Source organism: Pan troglodytes, chromosome 2 (assembly GCF_028858775.2).
Source record: "Pan troglodytes isolate AG18354 chromosome 2, NHGRI_mPanTro3-v2.0_pri, whole genome shotgun sequence".
Lineage (NCBI taxonomy): Eukaryota > Metazoa > Chordata > Mammalia > Primates > Hominidae > Pan > Pan troglodytes.
Window position 1 is genome coordinate 19,036,356 of NC_086015.1, and position 20,420 is coordinate 19,056,775.

Sequence of the window (20,420 nt, forward strand, 5' to 3'; positions counted from 1 at the left end):
AAGGCAAGGGTAGTCCCCAGCACTGTGCTATGCACAGTGTGACTCAACAAACTGAAGCCAGGCCGGGAACTGTGCCTAGGCCTTAATAAGGTGAATGTGAATCAGCTGTTTCCTCAAACATGGATTTACAATCTCACACAAGCCACAGTGCCAATTGGCACATTGAGTAGTACAGAACCTGGTGTCATCTCTACAGGAAACCCCCCCCCTTTTCTTGCTTTCTTGAGTACCACTTGTGTATGTTTCTCCTCTAAATACCAGCATCAGCTCTGCCAGTGTGCCAAGTGCTGTGCAGCTGGTGCAGCTGCCACCGTGCCATCAGGTGGCTGGCAGTCTGGTTGAAAGATAAGTAACCATATAAAAATGGAAATACAATGAGAGTCATTGCATATTGCAGAGTAACCATCCTTAGGTAATATGTGGAAAACACTAGAATGGAGGGCAGGGTTGTCTAGTAGTTGACACTATTGTCTTTGGGGCAAACAGACCTGGTTGTCGGGCCATAAGAATAGGGCTTGTCAGCTGTGTGGCCTTGTGCAAGTCACTTTACCTCTCTGAGCCTCCAGTTTCTCATTGTAGAATCCTCGCGTGGGTTTAAGATCTATAAAGCTCTTAACCCAGTGCCTGGCATGCAAGGGACTCAGCAGAAGGCAGTGTGGTTCTGTGGGTCAGATGGTGTGAGATGTGTCCTGAGTAGTTGTTAGAATGGTCACCTCCCTCCATGATTAAAGGAAAGGCAGTCAGAATTGTCTCATTCTCCAGGGAGAATTAGACAGGTAGTGACTGCTAAACAAGTATTAGGAGTTTCATTGTTAGCTCTTTGGGAGAATGGCCTACCCCTTGCTACTATCTGGTAGGTGGTGTAACCTCAGGCTTTTTTTTTTTTTTTTTTTTCCAATAACACCACAGTCCACAGTTAATAGTACTGATAGGTACCTGAGATTTTTAAAATGAGGTTAAAACATGGTTACCCACTGCCCTGAGTGTACTTTTTCTAGTTGGGTAATTTGGAACCTCCTCCACAGAGTTTCTCAGTCCAGGCTAGATAAAATGTGCTACCACATTTAAAGTGGTTTCATTTACGTTTCATGTACTGTTTTTCATAAGTTAGTGTTCAGGGCAGTGATCATAGTAAAATACTAGATGTGCATCTGGGGCATTTGGGAATGACCCAGTGCAGTAGCCCTGGTTCTCACTGCCTTCCTGTGGCTGGGCCACACTTAAGGCAACTGGAAGAAACAGCTTTGTCAAGACAGCCCAGTTTCTCCGGCCTCCTGAAATCTTGAGACAGGTGAGGGAATGCAATTTAGGGGTTTCTGAGAATAAGGATGTATTGTTTTGTGATGTGCCAACTTTGCTGACTAACTGAGTAGAAGTTAGCCAGGGCAGGGCTGGAAGCGGCCTTAGCTGGACCCTCATCCTCCCTGCTTCAGTCTCGGATCCAGCACAAAGCCTGCCTCCTGCCCTGTAAGGTTGCAGGGCATGTTTCTGCCCTTCAGAATCTGTACTCATCTCAGTCTTTTGGTCCCCGTAGCCTCTCATGACCTTGGCTGCAGGACCTAAGTAACTGATACCATCTCCTGGGACAGTCAATCCAGGATGCTGAGGCTTTTGAAGGCTGTAGGTAATGATGGTTTGGCCATACCTATAAAAATTTTTTTATTATTTAAAGAATGTTTTTTAAGAGAATAGTTGATCATTAGAAGGATTTTAGTTAAAACATTCATAGACTTATTCATAGACTTCATCCTTTTCTTGAAGAATGATCCTGGATAGCACTTCAACAAACACTTGCTGAATTCACCTGTTTGGGAAATGCTGGGACTTAGTGCCTGGATGCCCCACAACCTTGGAGAAATGCCAACACACACCACACTCAGACTCCTTTCTATATTCCTAGGCAGGACTGCAACACCAGCCTGGTGCGGGCCTGCTGGAATGAGCTCTTCACCCTCGGCCTGGCCCAGTGTGCCCAGGTCATGAGTCTCTCCACCATCCTGGCTGCCATTGTCAACCACCTGCAGAACAGCATCCAGGAAGGTAGGGCACAGGGACTTGGGGCTGGGGTGTGTCTTGGTTCAGCCTGGTGGCCATGGAGCAGAGCCCAGCCCCCTGGTTGGAGGCTCATGTCAAAGACACCTTTGTTGACCCAGGCTGGCAACATAGCAAATTGGATAGCCTCAGTTTCCCACAGCATCCATAGGCTGAGAGAAGTTTGACTGTTAAGGTATGGAACCTTTGGGCTGGGCATGGTGGCTCACGCCTGTAATCCTAACACTTTGTTAGGCCAGGCAGGAGGATCACTTGAGCCCAGGAGTTTGAGACCAGTCTGGGCAACATAACGAGACCTTGTCTTTACAAAAAGTACAAGAAATTAGCCAGGCCTGGTGGCATCTGCCTGTAGTCCCAGATACTCAGGAGGCTGAGGCAGGAGGATTGCTTGAGCCCAGAGTTTGAGGCTGCAGTGAGCTGTGATCATTCCAGGTACTCCAGCCTGGGTAATAGAGCAAGATCCCATCTCAATGAATGAATGAATGTTAGGAGGCTTATCAGTCAGAATATGTAAATTTCTGCCAGACTGCCCTCTTCATACGATTAATATGAAGAAAAAAATGGAAAAGGTCAACTTCTTGATAGGCATTTAGTGATGTTTTCAGAATAATCACAGCTGATATTTTCATCTTCATTGACAGGTTACTTTTCTCATGTATAATAGTTCACAGATCCTCACAACCCTATAAAGTAGGGACTATTACCTCGTTTTTCCCTATGGAGGAACTGAGGCCCTGATAAGGTCCCTGGCTTGCCCCAGATGAAACAGAAAGTACAAAAACTAGGGCACAGGCTGGGTGCAGTGGCTCACTCCTGTAATCCCAGCACTTTGGGAGGCCAAGACGGGGGATCACTGGAGGTCAGGACAGTCCAGCTTGGCCAACATGGTGAAACCCCTTCTCTACTAAAAATACAAAACAAGAGGCTGGGTGCAGTGGCTCACACCTATAATCCCAGCACTTTGGGAGGCCAAGGCGGGTGGATTGCCTGAGCTTGGGCGTTCGAAACCAGCCTGGGCAACATGGCGAAACCTCGTCTCTACTAAAAATACAAAAAATTAGCCAGGCGTGATGGTGGGCATCTGTAATCCCAGCTACTTGGGAAGCTGAGGCGGGAGAACCACTTGAACCTGGGAGGTGGAGGTTGCAGTGAGCCGAGATCACGCCACTGCACTGCAGCCTGGGCAACAGAGCGAGACTCTGTCTCCAAAAAACAAAAATTAGCCGGGCATGGTGGCGCATGCCTGTAATTCCAGCTACTCGGGAGGCTGAGGCATGAGAATCACTTGAACCCAGGAGGCAGAGGTTGCAGTGAGCCGAGACTGTGCCACTGCACTGCAGCCTGGGTGACAGAGCGAAACTATTTCAAAAACAAAAACAAACTAGGGCACAAACCTGCACCATGCTGACCCCCTAGTCCAGGACATACGTACCTCACCCAGGCTGCTCCTTAAGAGTGAACGAACAACTTTTCTAGTGAGATCTGTGGCAACTATCTAGTATTTGGTGTTCAAAACACCAGCAGTGTCAGGAATAGGAGGCAGCCATTGTAGTCTCTCCATGTGTAGCATGTCTGCAACACTCTGAAGACCACTGTCATGCCCAGGATTCGAAGTAACACTGAAAATCTACACTTGTAGCTGAAGTGGAAGTTTTTGTTGTTGTTTTTTTTGTTTGTTTTTTGATACAGTCTTTCTGTGTTGCCAGGCTGGAGTGCAGTAGCAATCATAGCTCACTACAGCGTTGAACCCCTGGGCTCAAGTGATCCTCCTGCCTCAGCCTCCCAAGTAGCTGGGACTACAGGCATGTGCCATCACACCCAGATAATTTGTATATTTTTTAATAGAGATGAGGTTTCGCTGTGCTGCCTAGGCTTGGAATTTCACTTTTAATTGGGCATTCCAGGTGTTTGATATCTAGGAATGTGAGTGACATAGTCATACATTTGTTTTTCTAGTTATTTCCTTGGAATAGTTACATAAGGGTGAAGTTTAAAAGACCCTATAACAGGCTGGGTGTGGTGGCTTACGCCTGTAATCCCAGCACTTTGGGAGGCCGAGGCAGGTGGATAACTTGAGGTCAGGAGTTCAAGATCAGCCTAGCCAACATGGTGAAACCCTGTCTCTACTAAAAATACAAAAATTAGCTGGACATGGTGGTGAGTGCCTGTAATCCCAGTTACTTGCGAGGCTGAGGTAGGAAAATCGCTTGAACCTGGGAGGCGGAGGCTGCAGTGAGCCAAGATTGTGTCACTGCACTCCAGCCTGGGACAGAGCGAGACTCAAAAAAAAAAAAAAACCCCTTACAACATTTTATTGAAGTTAAGTAAGATTTGTTCACAAATGAGCTTTAGTTTTGTTTTTTGTTGTGTTATTGTTTTGTTTTTGTTTTTTTTTGTGTGTGTGTGTGTGTGTGTGTGTGTGTTTGTTTTTTGTAGAGACAGAGTCTCATGATGTTGCTCAAGCTGTTCTCAAACTCCTGGCCTCAAGCAGGCCTCCTGCCTTGGCCTCCCGAAATATTGGGACTAGAGAGGCACGAGCCACCACAACTGGCCAGTTTTATTTTTAACTGAGTATAATAATACTAATACTGCCAGTAAAGTATTGTCATGAGGATTAAATGAAATAACATATAAAATTGTTCTGAAGCCAGGCATGGTGATGCACACTTGCAGTCCCAGCTCCTCAGGATGCTAAGGTGGGAGGATCACTTGAGCTTATGAATTCAAGTTCAGCCTGGGCAACATAGTAAGACACCCAACTCAAAAAAAATTGTTTTGACAACTAAAAATTACCAGCATTTAATGTTCAGGTGCCTGCAGAGACTTAAAAAACCTAACCAAGTATATAAGCTGTGAGTCTTCAGAATAAAGGAATTATTACTCAGGTACACAATAAAAGAAATTCACAATGTACACCTACAGGCCAGCTGCCTGGCAGCAGGGTCTAGGGATTTGTTATTGAGGCAGAACCCATATTGGAGCAGAATTTGGGTACCTCTTGTCACTTCATCTGCAGCTGGAAAATGAAGCTCTTGTTCACCTTGAGATTACTGATTTTTCACTAAAAAGTGAAATGGTCCCATTTCTTCCCATATGTGGCCCCTCAAATAAGCTGGTTTTATTGTTCTTACCAGCCTTTCTCAGGATCTGTGATGTTGGTTTCTAGATAAACTTTCCGGTGACCGGATAAAGCAAGTCATGGAGCACATCTGGAAGCTGCAGGAGTTCTGTAACAGCATGGCGAAGCTGGATATAGATGGCTATGAGTATGCATACCTTAAAGCTATAGTTCTCTTTAGCCCCGGTAAGATATGCGGTGGGGATGCATGACCCTTTTCCACCTGTATCTACTGATGTTTCTGAACGTGAACATGTTGTCATCATTGGTGTAGAAAGAGCCCTGCAGAGTGTATGTGACCTAGTGTTCTTATGATAGGTGTTTTGCTAGATAAATACATAAATGCTTTTAAATTCTTGCCTTTACAGCCCCAAAGAAATATGCTGCAGTGCCTGATGATGTCACGCACTGAATAGATTTAATCTGTATCCTAATTAAACCATTGGCCAAACAAGACTACACCATACAAAAGTGTGCTACCACCCGATGTCCTTTCTTTTTTTTTCGGCCCTTTGCCAGTTTCCAAGTTTTGTTAGCGCATATAATCCAGTACACATTGAAGTTCCACTTGTTTGCCCACAGACTGTGTATAGCGCTGCAGAGCATGCTAAAAGGTATGTTCGCAGGAGATGAAGAGGCAGCAATCACGATGCCTGGGCTGGCCTCACTCCCCTTATTAACTGTTCTCTCAAGTCCTCTGGAAAAGTCACTTAGGCTAATTGTTCACCTCACAGTAAGGGGTTGTACACAGCTTAACCTTTTTGTCTTCCTTCCCAGCCCTTCACTCACAAACAACAAAATAGCTAATAAAATTGGGACAAATTATATAATTATTTAGAAAGTAAATGACAATTTGTAATTTTATGTGATAGTTTTTAAAACTATGTGTTTTCTAGGGTAGTAGGAAGCCAGATGTCCAGAACCAATCATGTGGGGCTGTTCAGACTGGGATCCACTCAGGGTCCCCGACCCGCTCCCAGGAACTTCAGGCCTGGGCAGAAAACAGAGGAAAAGCCAGTGTTCTAATAATACCCAAACTAGATCAGTCTTTGAGTTCAATTTGTTGTACTTAAGAAGTTTGCAGAAGTTTGACTAAAAGTACTAAGAAGTCTACAAGTGAGACTTTTCAAATACAGAGGGAACTAGGGGGGTACTTTTCTGTTTTCAGATCATCCAGGTTTGACCAGCACAAGCCAGATTGAAAAATTCCAAGAAAAGGCACAGATGGAGTTGCAGGACTATGTTCAGAAAACCTACTCAGAAGACACCTACCGGTGAGGCATTCAGGCATATGCGCTCTTGCTTGGGGCTGCAAGGAGTGTGGCTGAGTCTGCAGTTTCTAATATAAATTATGTTAACCTTTCCATTTTTAGCAGCCTGATAGAGCCTCCATTGGATCACACTCTAATTCTTGAGTTTTCTTTGTTTTTTCCAAGCTCCCAAGAGCTAGAGATAATTCTTGAATGCTAGAGGTGGTGTAGAGTGTAGACAGTGCCAGCAGGAGGGCCAGGACTGTGGCTGATTCCAGTTTTGCTGTGTGACTGTGAGCGAGGCCTCAGATTGCTACTCTTTAATTGGAGGAGTTGGAACAGATGCTGTGTGGCCTGTTCTGGGGCTAACACTGTACATGAGGCTTGAGTTCTAATGGAGATTCCTTTGTCCAGAATAGTTTGAAAGGTCTGCTCCTCTGGTCAGCATCCATTGAAGAGGCAGTGCTAGAGTACCTGACAGAAAAGTGCTTATTGACAGAAAATTCTTATTGACAGAAATCAAATCTGACCCCTATAAAGGAGTGGATGAGTTATATAAAGTCATTTTACCCTCAGATAAACTAATGGAAAAAAGTTTGTTTGGGTGCAAATTAGTGGTATTATTTGTAATTAATGTGCAGCAAAAATATGTGTATAAAAATTAGGACCGGGCACGGTGGCTCACGCCTGTAATCCCAGCACTTTGGGAGGCTGAGGCGGGTGGATCACGAGGTCAAGAGTTCAAGACCAGCCTGGCCAAGATGGTGAAACCCCGTCTCTACTAAAAATATTTTTTAAAAAAATTAGCCAGGCATGGTGGTAGGTGCCTGTAATCCCAGCTACTGGGGAGGCTGAGGCAGGAGAATCTCTTGAACCTGGTAAGGTGGGCAGAGGTTGCAGTGAGCTGAGATCACGCCACTGCACTCCAGCCTGGGTGACAGAGTGAGACTCCTTCTCAAAAAACAAAAACAAACAAACAAACAAAAACCCTTTCTCGTGCAGCTTTAGGCAGGAAAATTGTTCAGATTTGCCAAAGGTCAGAATGCATTGGAAGGCTTTCCAGCCAAGGATGGAAGAGTGCTGCTTTCCTGTGACAACTTCTGACCTACCAGAAGCTATATGAATTTCTGAGACCCTTTCAAGTAAAGTATTTCCTGTTTCCCTCCCCACCATGTCCCCCTAAAATAAACATTGGAACAAAATTGACAGCCTGGGAAGACACACAGGCCCACCTTCCCGACATGTGTCCTCTGCACAGACCTCAGTCTCCAGGAGCCCCATGGAACACAGATGCCCCTGGGGGCTACCCCTTCTGGCCCAGTGCTTCTCAAATGATTTTGCCCCCCAGCAGGGTAACCAGCTCTTAGTCTTTCAGCACTAAAACCAGGACAGTCCCAGTCATTTCTCTGGTGTGGCTGGGGGTGTCTTATGGCTGGCTGGTCCTGCTGGTAGACAAGAGCCTGCTTCTCCTTTTGGCGCACTTCTATTGCCCAGATGTGGCTTTTACAAAAGCAAGATCCATTTTCTACTGGAATCATCGAAGACTTCATCATGAATCTAGAATAACTTCAGCCTCAATACATAGAGAATGGGACTGTCAGCGAATGCACCCACACCCAGAATTTATACATCCAGCCAGGTATACAGTCAGGTTGTCCTCCTAGGAGGCCAGAGGCCTGCTCCCCCACAGTTCCCATGGCCAAAAGATGGCTGGAAATGGCCCTCTGGGGCTACTGGCAGAGCCACAGCACACTCAAGAATCACTTTGACAGCAGCGATTCTGTGGCCTTGGAAAGTAGATACAATGTGTCTGAAAACATCATGAGTCACTCCTGTCCAGTCAGGGACCCAGGGTTGGGTAGGGTGATGACAGGTTACTTGGAGCCCAAAATGATAAGGGAGGCTTTCTTATAGGGCTCAGAAATTCACTCAAGAGATAGTTCTCAAAGAAAAGGGCCTAGAGTGTTTTACATCCTGTTTGCATATTCATTTTTTCTTTATCTTGATATTTACTGTCTGGAATATCCATTTTTTACTCTTCCCCATCCTTGTGCCTTTTCTCATATTGATTATTCCTCCTGAAATGCCTCCCATCCCTCCCCATTCTTTGTATCTCTGCTGATAGAAATCTTAGCCAGCCCCTAAGGCCCAGCTGAGATGGCAGGTCCCTTACACCTTTGTGTGCCCTGCAAGATTGGAGCACAGCGACTCATTGTGGCTGAGTGAATGGATGCTGGTGTTGGAATGCTACCTGCATAGTATGAATACATTTTCCCATTTTAAAAATAAGCAGTATTCACTCTAGAAAAATTTAAAATGTTCTAGAAAGGAAAAAGGAAAAAGAAAACTTTTTAAAAAGCACTATCCAGGGGCAGGGCGTGGTGACTCACACCTGTAATTCCAACACTTTGGGACACTGAGGCAGCAGGATTGTTTGAGCCCAGGAGTTTGAAACCACCCTGGGCAACATAGTGAGACCCCATCTCCATGAGAAAAAAATGAAAAATTAGTCAGGTGCGGTGGTGTGCACCTGTAGTCCCAGTTACTCAGAAGTCTGAGGTGGGAGACTCACTTGAGCCTGGGAGGTTGCGGTTGCAGTGAGCTGTGATCACGTCACTCCACTGCAGCCTGGATGACAGAGCAAGACACTATCTCAAAAAAACAAAAACAAAAAAGCACTATCCAGATACCTACTATTAACATTTTGCGTATTCACTTCCAGAAATTTTTTATGTATTGTAATTGGGATCATAAAATACCAAAGGTTTTGTAACCTTTTTTCATGTAATATACAATAACAATACGTCTATGGTTCCTATTTCCCTGCTAATGCAAAGGTAGGGTGTTTCCGGTTTGGGCTGTCACACATGGCACTGCAGTAGAGTCCTGGCACATGCTCCACTTGCTCACCTGAGATCCAGTCCTGGCTGGGGAATGGCCTGGTCACGTGGGACACTTGAGATACACAGTGTTCAGTGGCCCTCCAGGGCAGCATTGTGGTGCACCCTCCACCCCAAGTTTCTTCAAAATGAAAGCTATTTTACTGCTTTATTTATAATGCTAAATGAACACTGGAAATTAGAGCAGTACAAAAAATAAGAAAAAATCACCTCAAATCCCAATACCCAGAGCCCAACTGTTAGCGTGGTGAACATTTTCCCAATACTTTATGTACACATCTATACTTGCTGTTTTATAATCTCCTTTTAAATTTTTATTGAGCAATATGTCATGGATGTCTTTCCTGGTCAGTAAATACAGGTTTGTATTATCGTTTTTTAAATGAGTCTCTAGCAGTTCATCATATGAAGACTCCTACTTTAACCTGTCCTCTGTTGATGAATTTCCAGGTTTTCTCTTGTTGGTGGGGGTGAGGAGAGTTGGAATAAACAAGAGTGAAGGGAACATATCTGTACATACATTTTGTACTCATTTGGTTTTTTCTCATGATAAATTTCTATAAGAGGAACTGTTGAAATCAGAAAAGAGAGGTGGGTGGATGGTGGATCCGTTTGGTTTGATTCTGTGCAATACAGACGGGACCCCAGGAGCCTTTGCTGAGCTGTGGTTGAAGGGCATCAAACAGTCTCCTTTTCTAATGACACTCCCTTTTATAGATTGGCCCGGATCCTCGTTCGCCTGCCGGCACTCAGGCTGATGAGCTCCAACATAACAGAAGAACTTTTTTTTACTGGTCTCATTGGCAATGTTTCGATAGACAGCATAATCCCCTACATCCTCAAGATGGAGACAGCAGAGTATAATGGCCAGATCACCGGAGCCAGTCTATAGCGCAAACCACACACCTGCCAAGGAGCAACAGAATCCTTCCGGGACCGTTCACATATAAAGAAAAGTAGTGGTATTTTGGTATGTGCAAATATTTCCATATGTTAGCCATTTCCTGTCTGGTTTCTCCTTATCTGTTAATCCCAGACAATAGCAATTAAAAGACTAGTAGGATCCTTTCCTGACATAAGAAATGTTTTAATGCCTTTTGATGAAGCAGCAGATTTTGGAACAATCTTTTAACTCAATTTGTATTTAGAAATTCTCAAAGGGCAAAAAACAAAAAAAAAGGTTTTATAATGTCAGAGACTAGTATTAAAGAAAACTGAAAGAACCTAAGAGAATAGTATGTGTGTATATATATAAAAAAAAGTCCTTGGAATTATAGATACTAATTACCAGGGTAATAATATTAGCACTTTCTAAGCACTTATCAATGTGTAATGTTAGCAACATCTTGCCTGTGGGCAGGGCAAATGGAAAACTGTGTATGTCTTTTGCCGAAATGCTAATGATTTCTGTGAAAACTCACTAGGGTACAGGAGACAATCATTTATGTTTAAGAAAAGAAGGCATCATTCCTAATTGTGTGCACATGTTGTGGAGTTGAGCTGAATTCTGTGAATGGAAACGTGGCTCATTTGCATCATGCAGTAAGTGGGAGTGTGGTAGCACAGTCGGTGGTGACCCAGTTCAGAAGCTTCTAGCCATAGAGCAGACACTTGTCAGGTTGCCTGACTACTTGGTCCTGGTCTCTGATGGGCATCTGCAGACTCCTCTAGAACCTGGGGTTCTCCTCTGATGACTGGTTATCTGAATTGGATTGCAACTAGTCAGACATTAACTGCCAAATGAGATGTACAGTTCCTCCAGCAAGTGAAAACATCCCCAAGTCACATCCGCCGCTCATGGCAGATGGAGCCTTGTGACCAAAAAGTGCAAGGTGGGCATTTTGAGCTCTTGACAGTACTTCCAATACAATTGGGGGTGCTTGTGTGTTTGTCCAGATGGAGGAGTGTGGCCTTGGAGTGTGAGCGTTACCTTCCCAGGGCTTTCCACTCCAAATGCCCCCTTGAAAAGGGCTCGTGTTTCTGCAGCTCCATCATAACTGTGAGGCTGGACTGGGGCTGGGCAGGAGCCTGCTGCCGCCTGGCGAGAGTGGTTAGGGCCTGGTAAAGCTGGATGGAAGGTTTCAGGACAATTTCTTTCTGTTGACCTTAAATACCAGAGATTTTAAAAATGTGTATAGACTCAGCATCTCTGTTGCCAAGTCTGTTAATGTTACCAGCACACTGTGCACTTTGGTTCCCCCAGGTGTGTGCCAGCCGACCACCCCGGAGCATTTTAAATGCAGGCTGCTTGCTCCTTAAAAACAACCCTCAATTTCCAGGGTGATAGTCTTTCTCCTCATAAATTGTAGCAACCAGAGTTTACAGCAAGAACAGTATGCGCTTAAAAGGAAGTTATGTCTAACTTCAAACACCCGTAAATTCCCACGGATGTGAATATATAGCAAGCTTTTCCTGTTTGAGAACAGTGGCATGTGGAAGACCCGGTCAATTGCTTTGTCTTTTGCTTTTTAAATAGTCCAGATTAAGAAAATACACCCTGTTGGGTTAAATTTGCCTCTCTTGATTTGTTAATCAGATGATATCCAAAAAGATCCCTGGACACTCCCCTGACTCACAGGTGCTCTGATCTGGCTCAGGCTGGCGCCACACGTGGTCCACAGGGGTGCAGTCTGGCCAGCTACAGACGCCCCTGAGGTGCCACATTGGACAGAATGGAAGCTGCTGCAGGCTCAAGGCAGAACAGGATGCTTGATCCTGAAGGGTTAGCAGCACTTTACGCAAGTCAGTGTTAGTAGGGTAAGTGGGAACAGTGTTTCCAACTTCTAAATTCTTGTTTGGATTTAATTATATCATTTTATAATTCTTGCCTTGGCAGCAAATTTTGGAGAGTAGTGGGAGTGGCCATTATAAAATGATGGAAAGGATTTAATTTTGCCAGCTTAAAGTAATTTTTACTTTTCTAACCCTGATGTGTTTTCAGTTTCAAAATTAAGACAAAAAACCAGCTGAGACAATGGAATTAGGGCAGGTTTGTTTCATTTCTGCTTGTGAAGGCTTTTAGTAGCAGGCATCCTGCAGCTCAGCGGTGCCTCTAACACAGATTGTTGCCTGCCTTCCGTCGTTTTGATCCTTGAGCGTGACCATGAGGGCCATGTTGCAGTTCCCTGGGAATACAAGCATAACAGCTTTCAGATCCCAGTTCTTGGTGTTGGTGAAAAGGTCTCCACCAGCCCCTCCTCTCATTCCCAGGTCATTCAGTGGCAGCCAGTAGGCTGCTTAGACTCAGGCTAGATAAGGAAGTGTTGGGCTGTGGTGAAACAACCTTGCAGAAAACGTGATTTTGCTTGGAAAGGTGCTGATTCTAACCTGGTCCTGCTCTTTAAGTCCCCTTGCTGGTGATGGCTGATTCCAGGGACTGTTTTGGGCTTTGAACACCTCTTGGTTGGTTTCTGAGATCCTCTTGGCCTTACTTTGAAGTGGCCTTTTCTTTAAGGATCATGTCCACATAACCTGTATTCTTGCTGCTTTAACTCATTTCAAGCCTTTGACTGCAGGTCCATTTCATCTCCTGTCAGGTTGGTTAAGGAAAGTCAGCCCAAAGTCAAGAATTACTTAAAGAGATGCAAACCAAATATTTGGGCTCCAACTTTCACAGGGCTTATAGCCCTTATTAGCAGTTTGTGAAACTTTGGGTTTCATGAAGTGAGACCTGTCCTCTGGTTACTGAACTCCATGGAGCCACGTTCATGCTCCCTCTTCTACTGGCCTGGCTGCTCCTCCCTCAATGAGGAGAGGCAGCTGGCTCAGAGGTGGGACAGACACATGCTGTCATCAGTTAAGTGAGCTCTTTTCCAGAAGTATCTCAGATAATGTTGGGTTAAGACAGATAGATGTTGAAAATGGTGGAGATCATTACACATTAGCATAAAACAGGACAGGAAGAGATTTTTTGAAAGACCAAATTAGTTGAGCAAGTAATACTTTTCAAGTTACTCCTGGAAGGTGTTTTTAAGGAAGTGTGTTACCTACCATACTCTCCTAATTTGACATTTCTGTGTCCTGAGGGGTTACATTTATTGTCTAACCCTTGCCATAAGGCTGTGGTTTGAGGTTCTTTTGCTGTTCTGGGCTTTATATTTAATTTCAGGTGTAGTCACTTCTAAGATGTGTAATTGCCCTCAAGAGGGACTGATTTTTAGCTTGTCATTGTCAGTATTGAATGTGGACTCTTCTGAGGCAGTTAGGACACCAGCCATGGTGTTAACAGTGGATGCGTTAGGCTCCTTAATCTCAAGGCAATATCCACGCTACACACATACTTATTAGCTGTCTTACTTGTTTGGGGGATAGTTACGGCAAGGAGCAAAAAATTCTAAGGACTCTAGCTGTTTCTAGTGCTTTTACTTTCATAGTCCTTTGAGGATATTTCCTGCAGAGCATTCTTGCTCACAGCCCGCCCTCTGCAGGGCTTCCAGTCCCTGGCCACAATCAGCAGTTCATGCCACATCTGTACATCCATGTTCTGGGACCTGATCTCATTGGAGTCCAGAAGCTTGTTGCCCACTTTCCAGTGTAAATGACTTTATGTGCAATGGGGTCATAGGTAACATTTTAACTCTTCTCTTAGTCCAGGTCATAGGAAGTCTCATCATCTGACAGCCACTTTTCTCCCAGGGAAGGCAGTGCCCACTGGGCCCTGGGAATGCCTGAGCCAGCAGAGCAGATGCCCCACGTGCTTCCTTTATCCAGCTTCCATTCTCTCAGTTATGAGGCTCTTTGAAAATGTCTTAACTTTGATGTAAATTTTTAAAGCCAACCCCTCATCAAGACAGGGTTGGTTTGGGTCTTTTGTACACAGGGTCTGGACCTTCTCATTGTGTGCCTCCCACCAGCGTGCACTTCGCATGTCCAGCCCTGGGTCCCTTCAGCAGCATTGTGCGTGTACAGGTTTCTAGGCTGTAAGACTGAATGAATGTACATGTGTTTATATCCTCTCCATATGTACAGTGTATATAGTGTGTGTATGTGTACATAGATGTATATTATGTATACAGACATGTATCCAAACTTTCCTTTAAAGAGAGTTTTTCATAAAGTTGCTAATGTAAACTGATATGGGTGTTCCAAGATCCCTCGGCAGGGAAGATTTGCTGGTGATTTTCTTCACTCCATTTTCCTTTGGGTGAGCCTGCCTGGGAAGGGCCATGAAGTCAGAATCTCCACTCTGCAAAAGGAAGAATTCCAGGCAGAAGAGGTTCTGACAGGGTGACATTTCCGTATATTCTCTAGGTTCGGACAAGAGCCAGGAAGCTGGAAGACAGTTTATCTTAATATCCAAAACTAAGTGGGAATTTTTAACCTTTTCATGCACCTATTCATGGCCCTACCTGGAAGGAACTTGGCAGTTGGGTTGAGCCATCAGCCTTCCCAGCTATTCAGCTCTGTTGAGTAGCCCAGAGACAGGCGTCACGGTCAGAGATTCAGAACGGTCTGTGTCAGTGAGGCCTGACTCCCAGAGATGGTAGCAATTTCCCAGGCTTGCGCTGTGCTCAGTCAGCAAGATGTGGGGCACTGTCCTATGACTGAACAAATAGTAATTCCCATCTTTCTATCGCCAGTTAAAAATAAACAACCTACCAAGTATTATTCTTTAAAACTAAGCATGGATGTTGATGGCTAACTTTTGCGGCATATAAGCTACAGATCTCAAGTTACTTCTCTAACTGTAAGCATGTAAATGACTTTAACTCCTTTCTATAAGTTATGATTTTAAATTTTCAGATAAGAATTGCATTTTAATATGGATATGTGTGCCCTTAAAAGCTACAGATACCAAATTTTCCTCGTCCAGGTCTACTCGGATGAATTTTCCCCCTTAATCTGGCCTTAAACTGAGACTCGGCCCTTGAGAGCCAGGGCCTGGCCCAGCAGTAGTTGCTCATAGACCTGGGAAGCAGGGGCCTGCTGGAAGGAATCACTAGATTGCTGCAAAAACTCACATAATCCACAGTTTCCTCTTTTTCTTTTTAAAATAAGTTATCAAAATGTTTTAAAAACACTTTATGAGACCATAGTACTCAGTGCCTTTTGTGAGACAGTGGGTCATTTAGCCTTCAGCTTCCCTGTTTTTGATGTAGAGAAAGCTTCTATTTCACTGGCCTCATCCCACAAGATTGTGCGACCTTTCCCTGTCATAGCCTGTCGTGACAATCACGCTATTGAAAGTGGCTTTCTAGTTAAAATGCAATTGGAAACTTGACAGTCTCTAAATGAATTAAAATTAAAAGTTCCCTTTGGGGCTATTTAGCTTAACAGCAGTCTACAAATAATTAAAGTGTGAGCTTAAGAAAAGTATCTTTGCAGGGAGAAAAATGTCAGATATTTTTAATGCCCAGCTATAAATAATTTTGGTGGCTTGATATTTATACATGCAAAATAGAAAAAGATGTTCAACATTTATTGATTGATAGACTGTTAAAATTTAATGTTTGGAATAACATTTGGAAGTAGTAGACTTTGCATTAAAAAATGGCTTTTCTTTAGGAAAGTATAATCAATTATTTTAATGACCATAGCATTCATGGACTCAAATGCTGCTGCCACACACAACTCAAGTGCTGGAATATTTTTCTACAGTCTCTCTGTTCTACGGATTATCTTGTAAACCAGTGTTCAACTAGTTTTATAACTGAAAAGCTGCACATTTTTCACAGTACAAGCCGTAGTTTTTACCTGTAGTTTGGACTTCTCTGTTAGAATGTAACTGCATTACCAGCCCTTTTAAAGGCATCTATCTATCAAAGGAAAATTTGGGTGTTAGATTTTCTTGGGACCGTTTCTGTAACCTTTGCCCTTCACAATATAGAAAATATTGGTTTTGCCATTACATTTTAATGCCAGGTTTAAAACCTGCTGAAAGCTGCAGCTTTATACAGCTTTCTTCTCCCTGTGAAATCACTTTGTTTATGTGATGGCATTTAAAAAATAGCATGTTCTTTTTAAACTGAATTTTATATCTAATCAATGTCTTCAGTCTTGAAGAAGAATTTGCATTGTTGTGTTTGTATATAGAGTATTGCAGTGCATGAATTAGCTTTATGCATTTTATTAAATGCTGTTTCAATGTGGCATTATTGTTGTGGCTTAATACTACTACCTAAATGAGGTTTATACTATTAAAAGTGAATTAAAGACTAACGTGCATCCTGCTCTTCATTTTTCTTCATGATAGTAGTAATGCCTGGCCCCCAAACAATGCAGCGCTCTCTTGTGTTGTGGACATGAAGCATCCTGGTGGTCCTGTCTCTACAGCTCTCTGGCTCCTACCTTAGCCTTAGCGGCCAAGAGGGATTGGGCCCTCTGTGGTCCACTGGACTTACTAATACCTTTAGTGGGAAACCCTGGCAGGACAGTCTTTACATCCACCCAGCAAGGCAGCTCCTTGGTGTGGAGGTAGGGAAGCCACACACATGTTTCTGGAGCAGAGCACAGTTAGGCTGCTGGAACATTCAGATGCCATTACAGACAGGCCTTAAATTGGCAAGCTTATTCTCTAAGGATACGTGCTATCAAGGGCAAAAACAAGCTCCAAAAGTTTCAGAAGTTAGAACATATTCATTATGTCATCTGACCTCTCATGTTCCAGGTGAAAATTCTGAGGTCCAAAGTCTGATGCATGACAGAACTCACTGGCAGCCAGATAGGGCCTCACTCCGTCACCCAGGCTGGAATGCAGTGGTACAGTCATGGCTCACTCCAGCCTCAACCTCCTGGGCTCAAGTGATCCTCCTGCCTCAGCCTCCTGAGTAACTGGGACCACAGCAGATGATACAGGTTTAGATTGTGCTGCCAGGTAGTGCCTCAAAGAGAAGAAAAGTGGTCACTTCAGAATAAGGCTGTGAACACTGCTTGTGCAAATAAAATTAAGAACATGTTATCAATTATAAAATCCTCACATTTTCTCTAATTAATTTTCTCCCATTTCTGTATATTTTAAACCCATCTTTCATCACTACTAAACAAAATAGGGAAAGACAAAGGTTTAAAGAGAAACTATCCAGGATCAAGTAGCCTACAGGGAACAAAAAGAGAAAATAATGTTTATTTCCACAAATTATCTGCTGCCTGTGAAGCTGGCCACACGGGCAGTAACTGCACCACAGGACTGCTGCTGTCTCCACACGTCCTTTCAGGGTCTGGGCTGTCCACCTCACTGCCCATTGCTCCTGTGTCAAGCCTGAACTCAAACCCTAGTTATCTGTCCCATTAGGGACCAGACATTTATTCTGTCTAGAGAATGGTCACCACTCCTTTTGGTTCAGGACATTCCTGCTGGTTAGCAGCCTCTTTGGGCCCTAGAGGGAAGGAATACTCTCATAAGGCTTTGTGTGTCACTAGCTATGGAGACCTACACTGCAGATGAAAGCCAAAAGGAACTAGGTGCTTTCTGAAGAGCCCTTGCAGCCAAGTAGAACGCCCAGGCAGGTGGTATCAAGGTCAAGACTTCAGTCAGTTGGGTGGGGAACTGAAACCAGCAGACATGGGAGGGCTCTCTGTGGAGGAGAGCTTTTTCCACCCAGCCAAAATGCTGATAGCAGAGAGACAAGATGCTAGATTTCAATTAAACACTCCCTTTGTAAGTCTGTCACTCAAGGAACACCTGTCCATTATACATCAGTCTCTGCCCACCTTCCCCTCCCACCCCCGACAAGCCATCACCCCAAACCCAGATCTGGTACAGAATCAAACTTGAGCATCAAATGTAAAAGATCCAAATCTGCTCAATTTAATGTGATAATCTCCAACAGTTAATGAAACACATCGTAGTATGACATCATTTCACCAGCCAGCTACTTCATGTGGCAGAAAAGGTAACCTTTTCCCCATTTTACAGACAAAACCAGTTACAGACCTGGAAAGCTTTTAGGACTTGACCAAGGCCCCAGCAGGTAGAGGAATGAAAACTTCAGTCCTGCTCTGTCAAGCACCACTGTCCTTTTTTAATTCTTTTAACCACTGCCTTCCTGTCTCAGATAAAGTCAGGTCTCCTTGGCTGAGTTTCTAGGGGTCCGTGGTCCAACTGATCCTTCACTTTATAAAACTTATTTAAAAAATTTTTTTTCTTGAGACAGTCTTGCTCTGTGGCCCAGGCTGGAGTGCAGTAGCGCACGATCATGATTCACTGCAGCCTTGATCTCGCAGGCTCGAGATCCTCCCACCTCAGCTTCCCAAATAGCTGGGACTACAGACGCAAAACACCACACCCATCTAATTTTTGTATTTTTTGTAGAGACAAGGTCTTGCCATGTTGCCCAGGCTGGTCTCGAACTCCTGGGCTCAACTATCTGCCCACATCAGCCTCCCAAAGTGCTGGGATTACAGGCATGAGCCACCACACCCAGCCTAGCTAAACCTATTCTTAAGGTGACCCTAGAGGGCTCTGCTGTCTTCTGGAGGCTGAAACCTCCACTTTAGCATAACTAAAGTGACAGTAACATCAGTGTCCTATGAAGAAAGAACAAGGAAGGTGCTCAGTAATGCAGCACTCCCTCCTCCAGAGCTTGGTAAGCAGGGCCTGAGGGAGCCAGCAGAGCCAGCTATAGACACCATCCCCCCAGCAGGGCCCCAACGTCTCCACTAGGTGGTGTCTCCTCATTTCCTCCATGGCCTACAAACCTCCCTGCTAATGCACACAGTGGCTGGGCCATGGGTTGGCAGTGGCTGACTGGTCAGCAGGTACGTGCCTGAGTGAGGCTGGCCTGTCAGCCACTGGGGCTCCTCCATCTCTGGCCCATGGCTAGGCCCCCCAGCAGGCAAGGGTAATCAACTGTACTTAAAAAAGTGAGCACTGCACAAAGGGTTGCCTTTGGATTTCTGAAAAATACCCCCAAGGAACTGAACGGAGGGGTGTACACACTGCCAACCACAGACAGTGCTAGCCAGACTCAACCACAGCAGCCCTTATGTTCTCCAGAGTAGAGCCCAGAGGAAGATTCAAAGCCAGCGGAGACCAGTAAAGGGTCGCAGGACCAAAACAGGTGTCAACAGGCTGTGGCCTTAACCTCTCAGGCCCAAAGCCTTTCTGCTACACAGGCCTTCCTCTTCACTAGGGCCAGATAGACGCCAAGCTGCTATTAGGAAGCATTTTATTGACCAGCAGAGCAGGGATATTCATTTCGCAGCTCAGCTTCAGACCCTCCTCTCCCACATCCTTTTACACAGGTGTGTAAAGTCCTTTTAATGCAAAAGGATTTCCAGAGTCTCCAGGGACAGAACCAGGGGCTTCCCTGGGCCAAAGTAATCCCATTCCAATCTCCCCACTGGTCAGACACCATCACCCCAGCCCACAGTGACCGTGGGCCTTAGTCCTGGGCATCGGCTTTCAGAGCGGCTTTGTACTTCCCCCTCATCTCCTTGGATAATGGCACCAGGCTGGGGCAGGGCACCTGCCCTTCCACTTCACAGATGCACTCCCGCAGGCAGTACTTTCGAGGGCCGAAGTTGGCTGGGTGAGAAAGCTGCTTTTTCTCCTCCTCCTCTTCCCTGAGGGTTTCCCTGCCAAAGAGCACAGACGGCAACCAAGCATTGGCAACTCTGAGTGGCAGGCACAGGGCAGTTTCTCAGCCGAGACAACCCCACCATCCACCAGGGACACCTGGATCTCCTGCCTTCTAACCTGATCCTCACTGTCAAAGCCTATCGCTGTCTCCCTGCTGGCCCCTGAGGAGAGCGCTGAAAGAAGGCCTGCTGTTGTCCCCTCACACCACAGCAGCAAGCCTACACAGTACGGTCAGCCTATCTGCTGCCGCAGGTGGAGCCCACAGCTCTGACAAACAATCACAAGATAAAGGAGCCTGAAAAGGCCTCTGTGTGGTTTCTCAAAGACAGACTTTTTCAGCTTCCCTCCCTTTCTGTCTCCTCTCATTCATGGAAAGAAAGACCTGTCACCAGGAGCCCTAGGGCTAGATGTCTGCTAGCTCCAAGCTGAGATTCCCAGGAGAGATGGGTTAGCAGCTGCACAGGGCCACAAGTCAGCTGCATTTCAGCTTCCCGTCCCCTGCAAGAGGGAGAGAGGTACTTCTCACACTGTACAGCCAAGGGAGATAAAGCTTACAGAGGTTTAATGATTTGGTAAAGAGC

General features: G+C 45.0%; 2 protein-coding genes across 25 annotated transcripts in view; one reads left to right on the top strand and one right to left on the bottom strand.

Annotated features, from left to right (window-relative positions):
* NR2C2 (nuclear receptor subfamily 2 group C member 2) overlaps positions 1-20,420 on the top strand; it is a 114,992-nt gene that overhangs the window by 88,302 nt on the left and 6,270 nt on the right. For 15 of the 22 annotated variants that reach the window (XM_001158643.7, XM_001158452.7, XM_063805446.1 and 12 more), the window contains 4 exons: positions 1,901-2,040; positions 5,219-5,356; positions 6,339-6,444; positions 10,038-16,478. In XM_001158643.7, coding sequence (XP_001158643.1) covers positions 1,901-2,040; positions 5,219-5,356; positions 6,339-6,444; positions 10,038-10,212 — 559 coding nt within the window. In that variant the 3' untranslated portion in view covers positions 10,213-16,478. Of the gene's footprint in view, positions 1-1,900; positions 2,041-5,218; positions 5,357-6,338; positions 6,445-7,422; positions 9,823-10,037; positions 16,479-20,420 lie in introns of those variants that run through there. The other 7 variants (XM_054681534.2, XM_063805441.1, XM_063805447.1 and 4 more) reach the window with 5 other exon arrangements.
* MRPS25 (mitochondrial ribosomal protein S25) overlaps positions 1-20,420 on the bottom strand; it is a 55,872-nt gene that overhangs the window by 23,533 nt on the left and 11,919 nt on the right. The window contains exon 4 of one of the 3 annotated variants that reach the window (NM_001251923.2): positions 15,305-19,835. The exons of the other annotated variants lie outside the window; for them this stretch is intronic. Within the exon in view, the coding sequence (NP_001238852.2) occupies positions 19,643-19,835 (193 nt within the window). The 3' untranslated portion in view covers positions 15,305-19,642. Of the gene's footprint in view, positions 1-15,304; positions 19,836-20,420 lie in introns of those variants that run through there. 3 annotated transcript variants of the gene reach the window in all.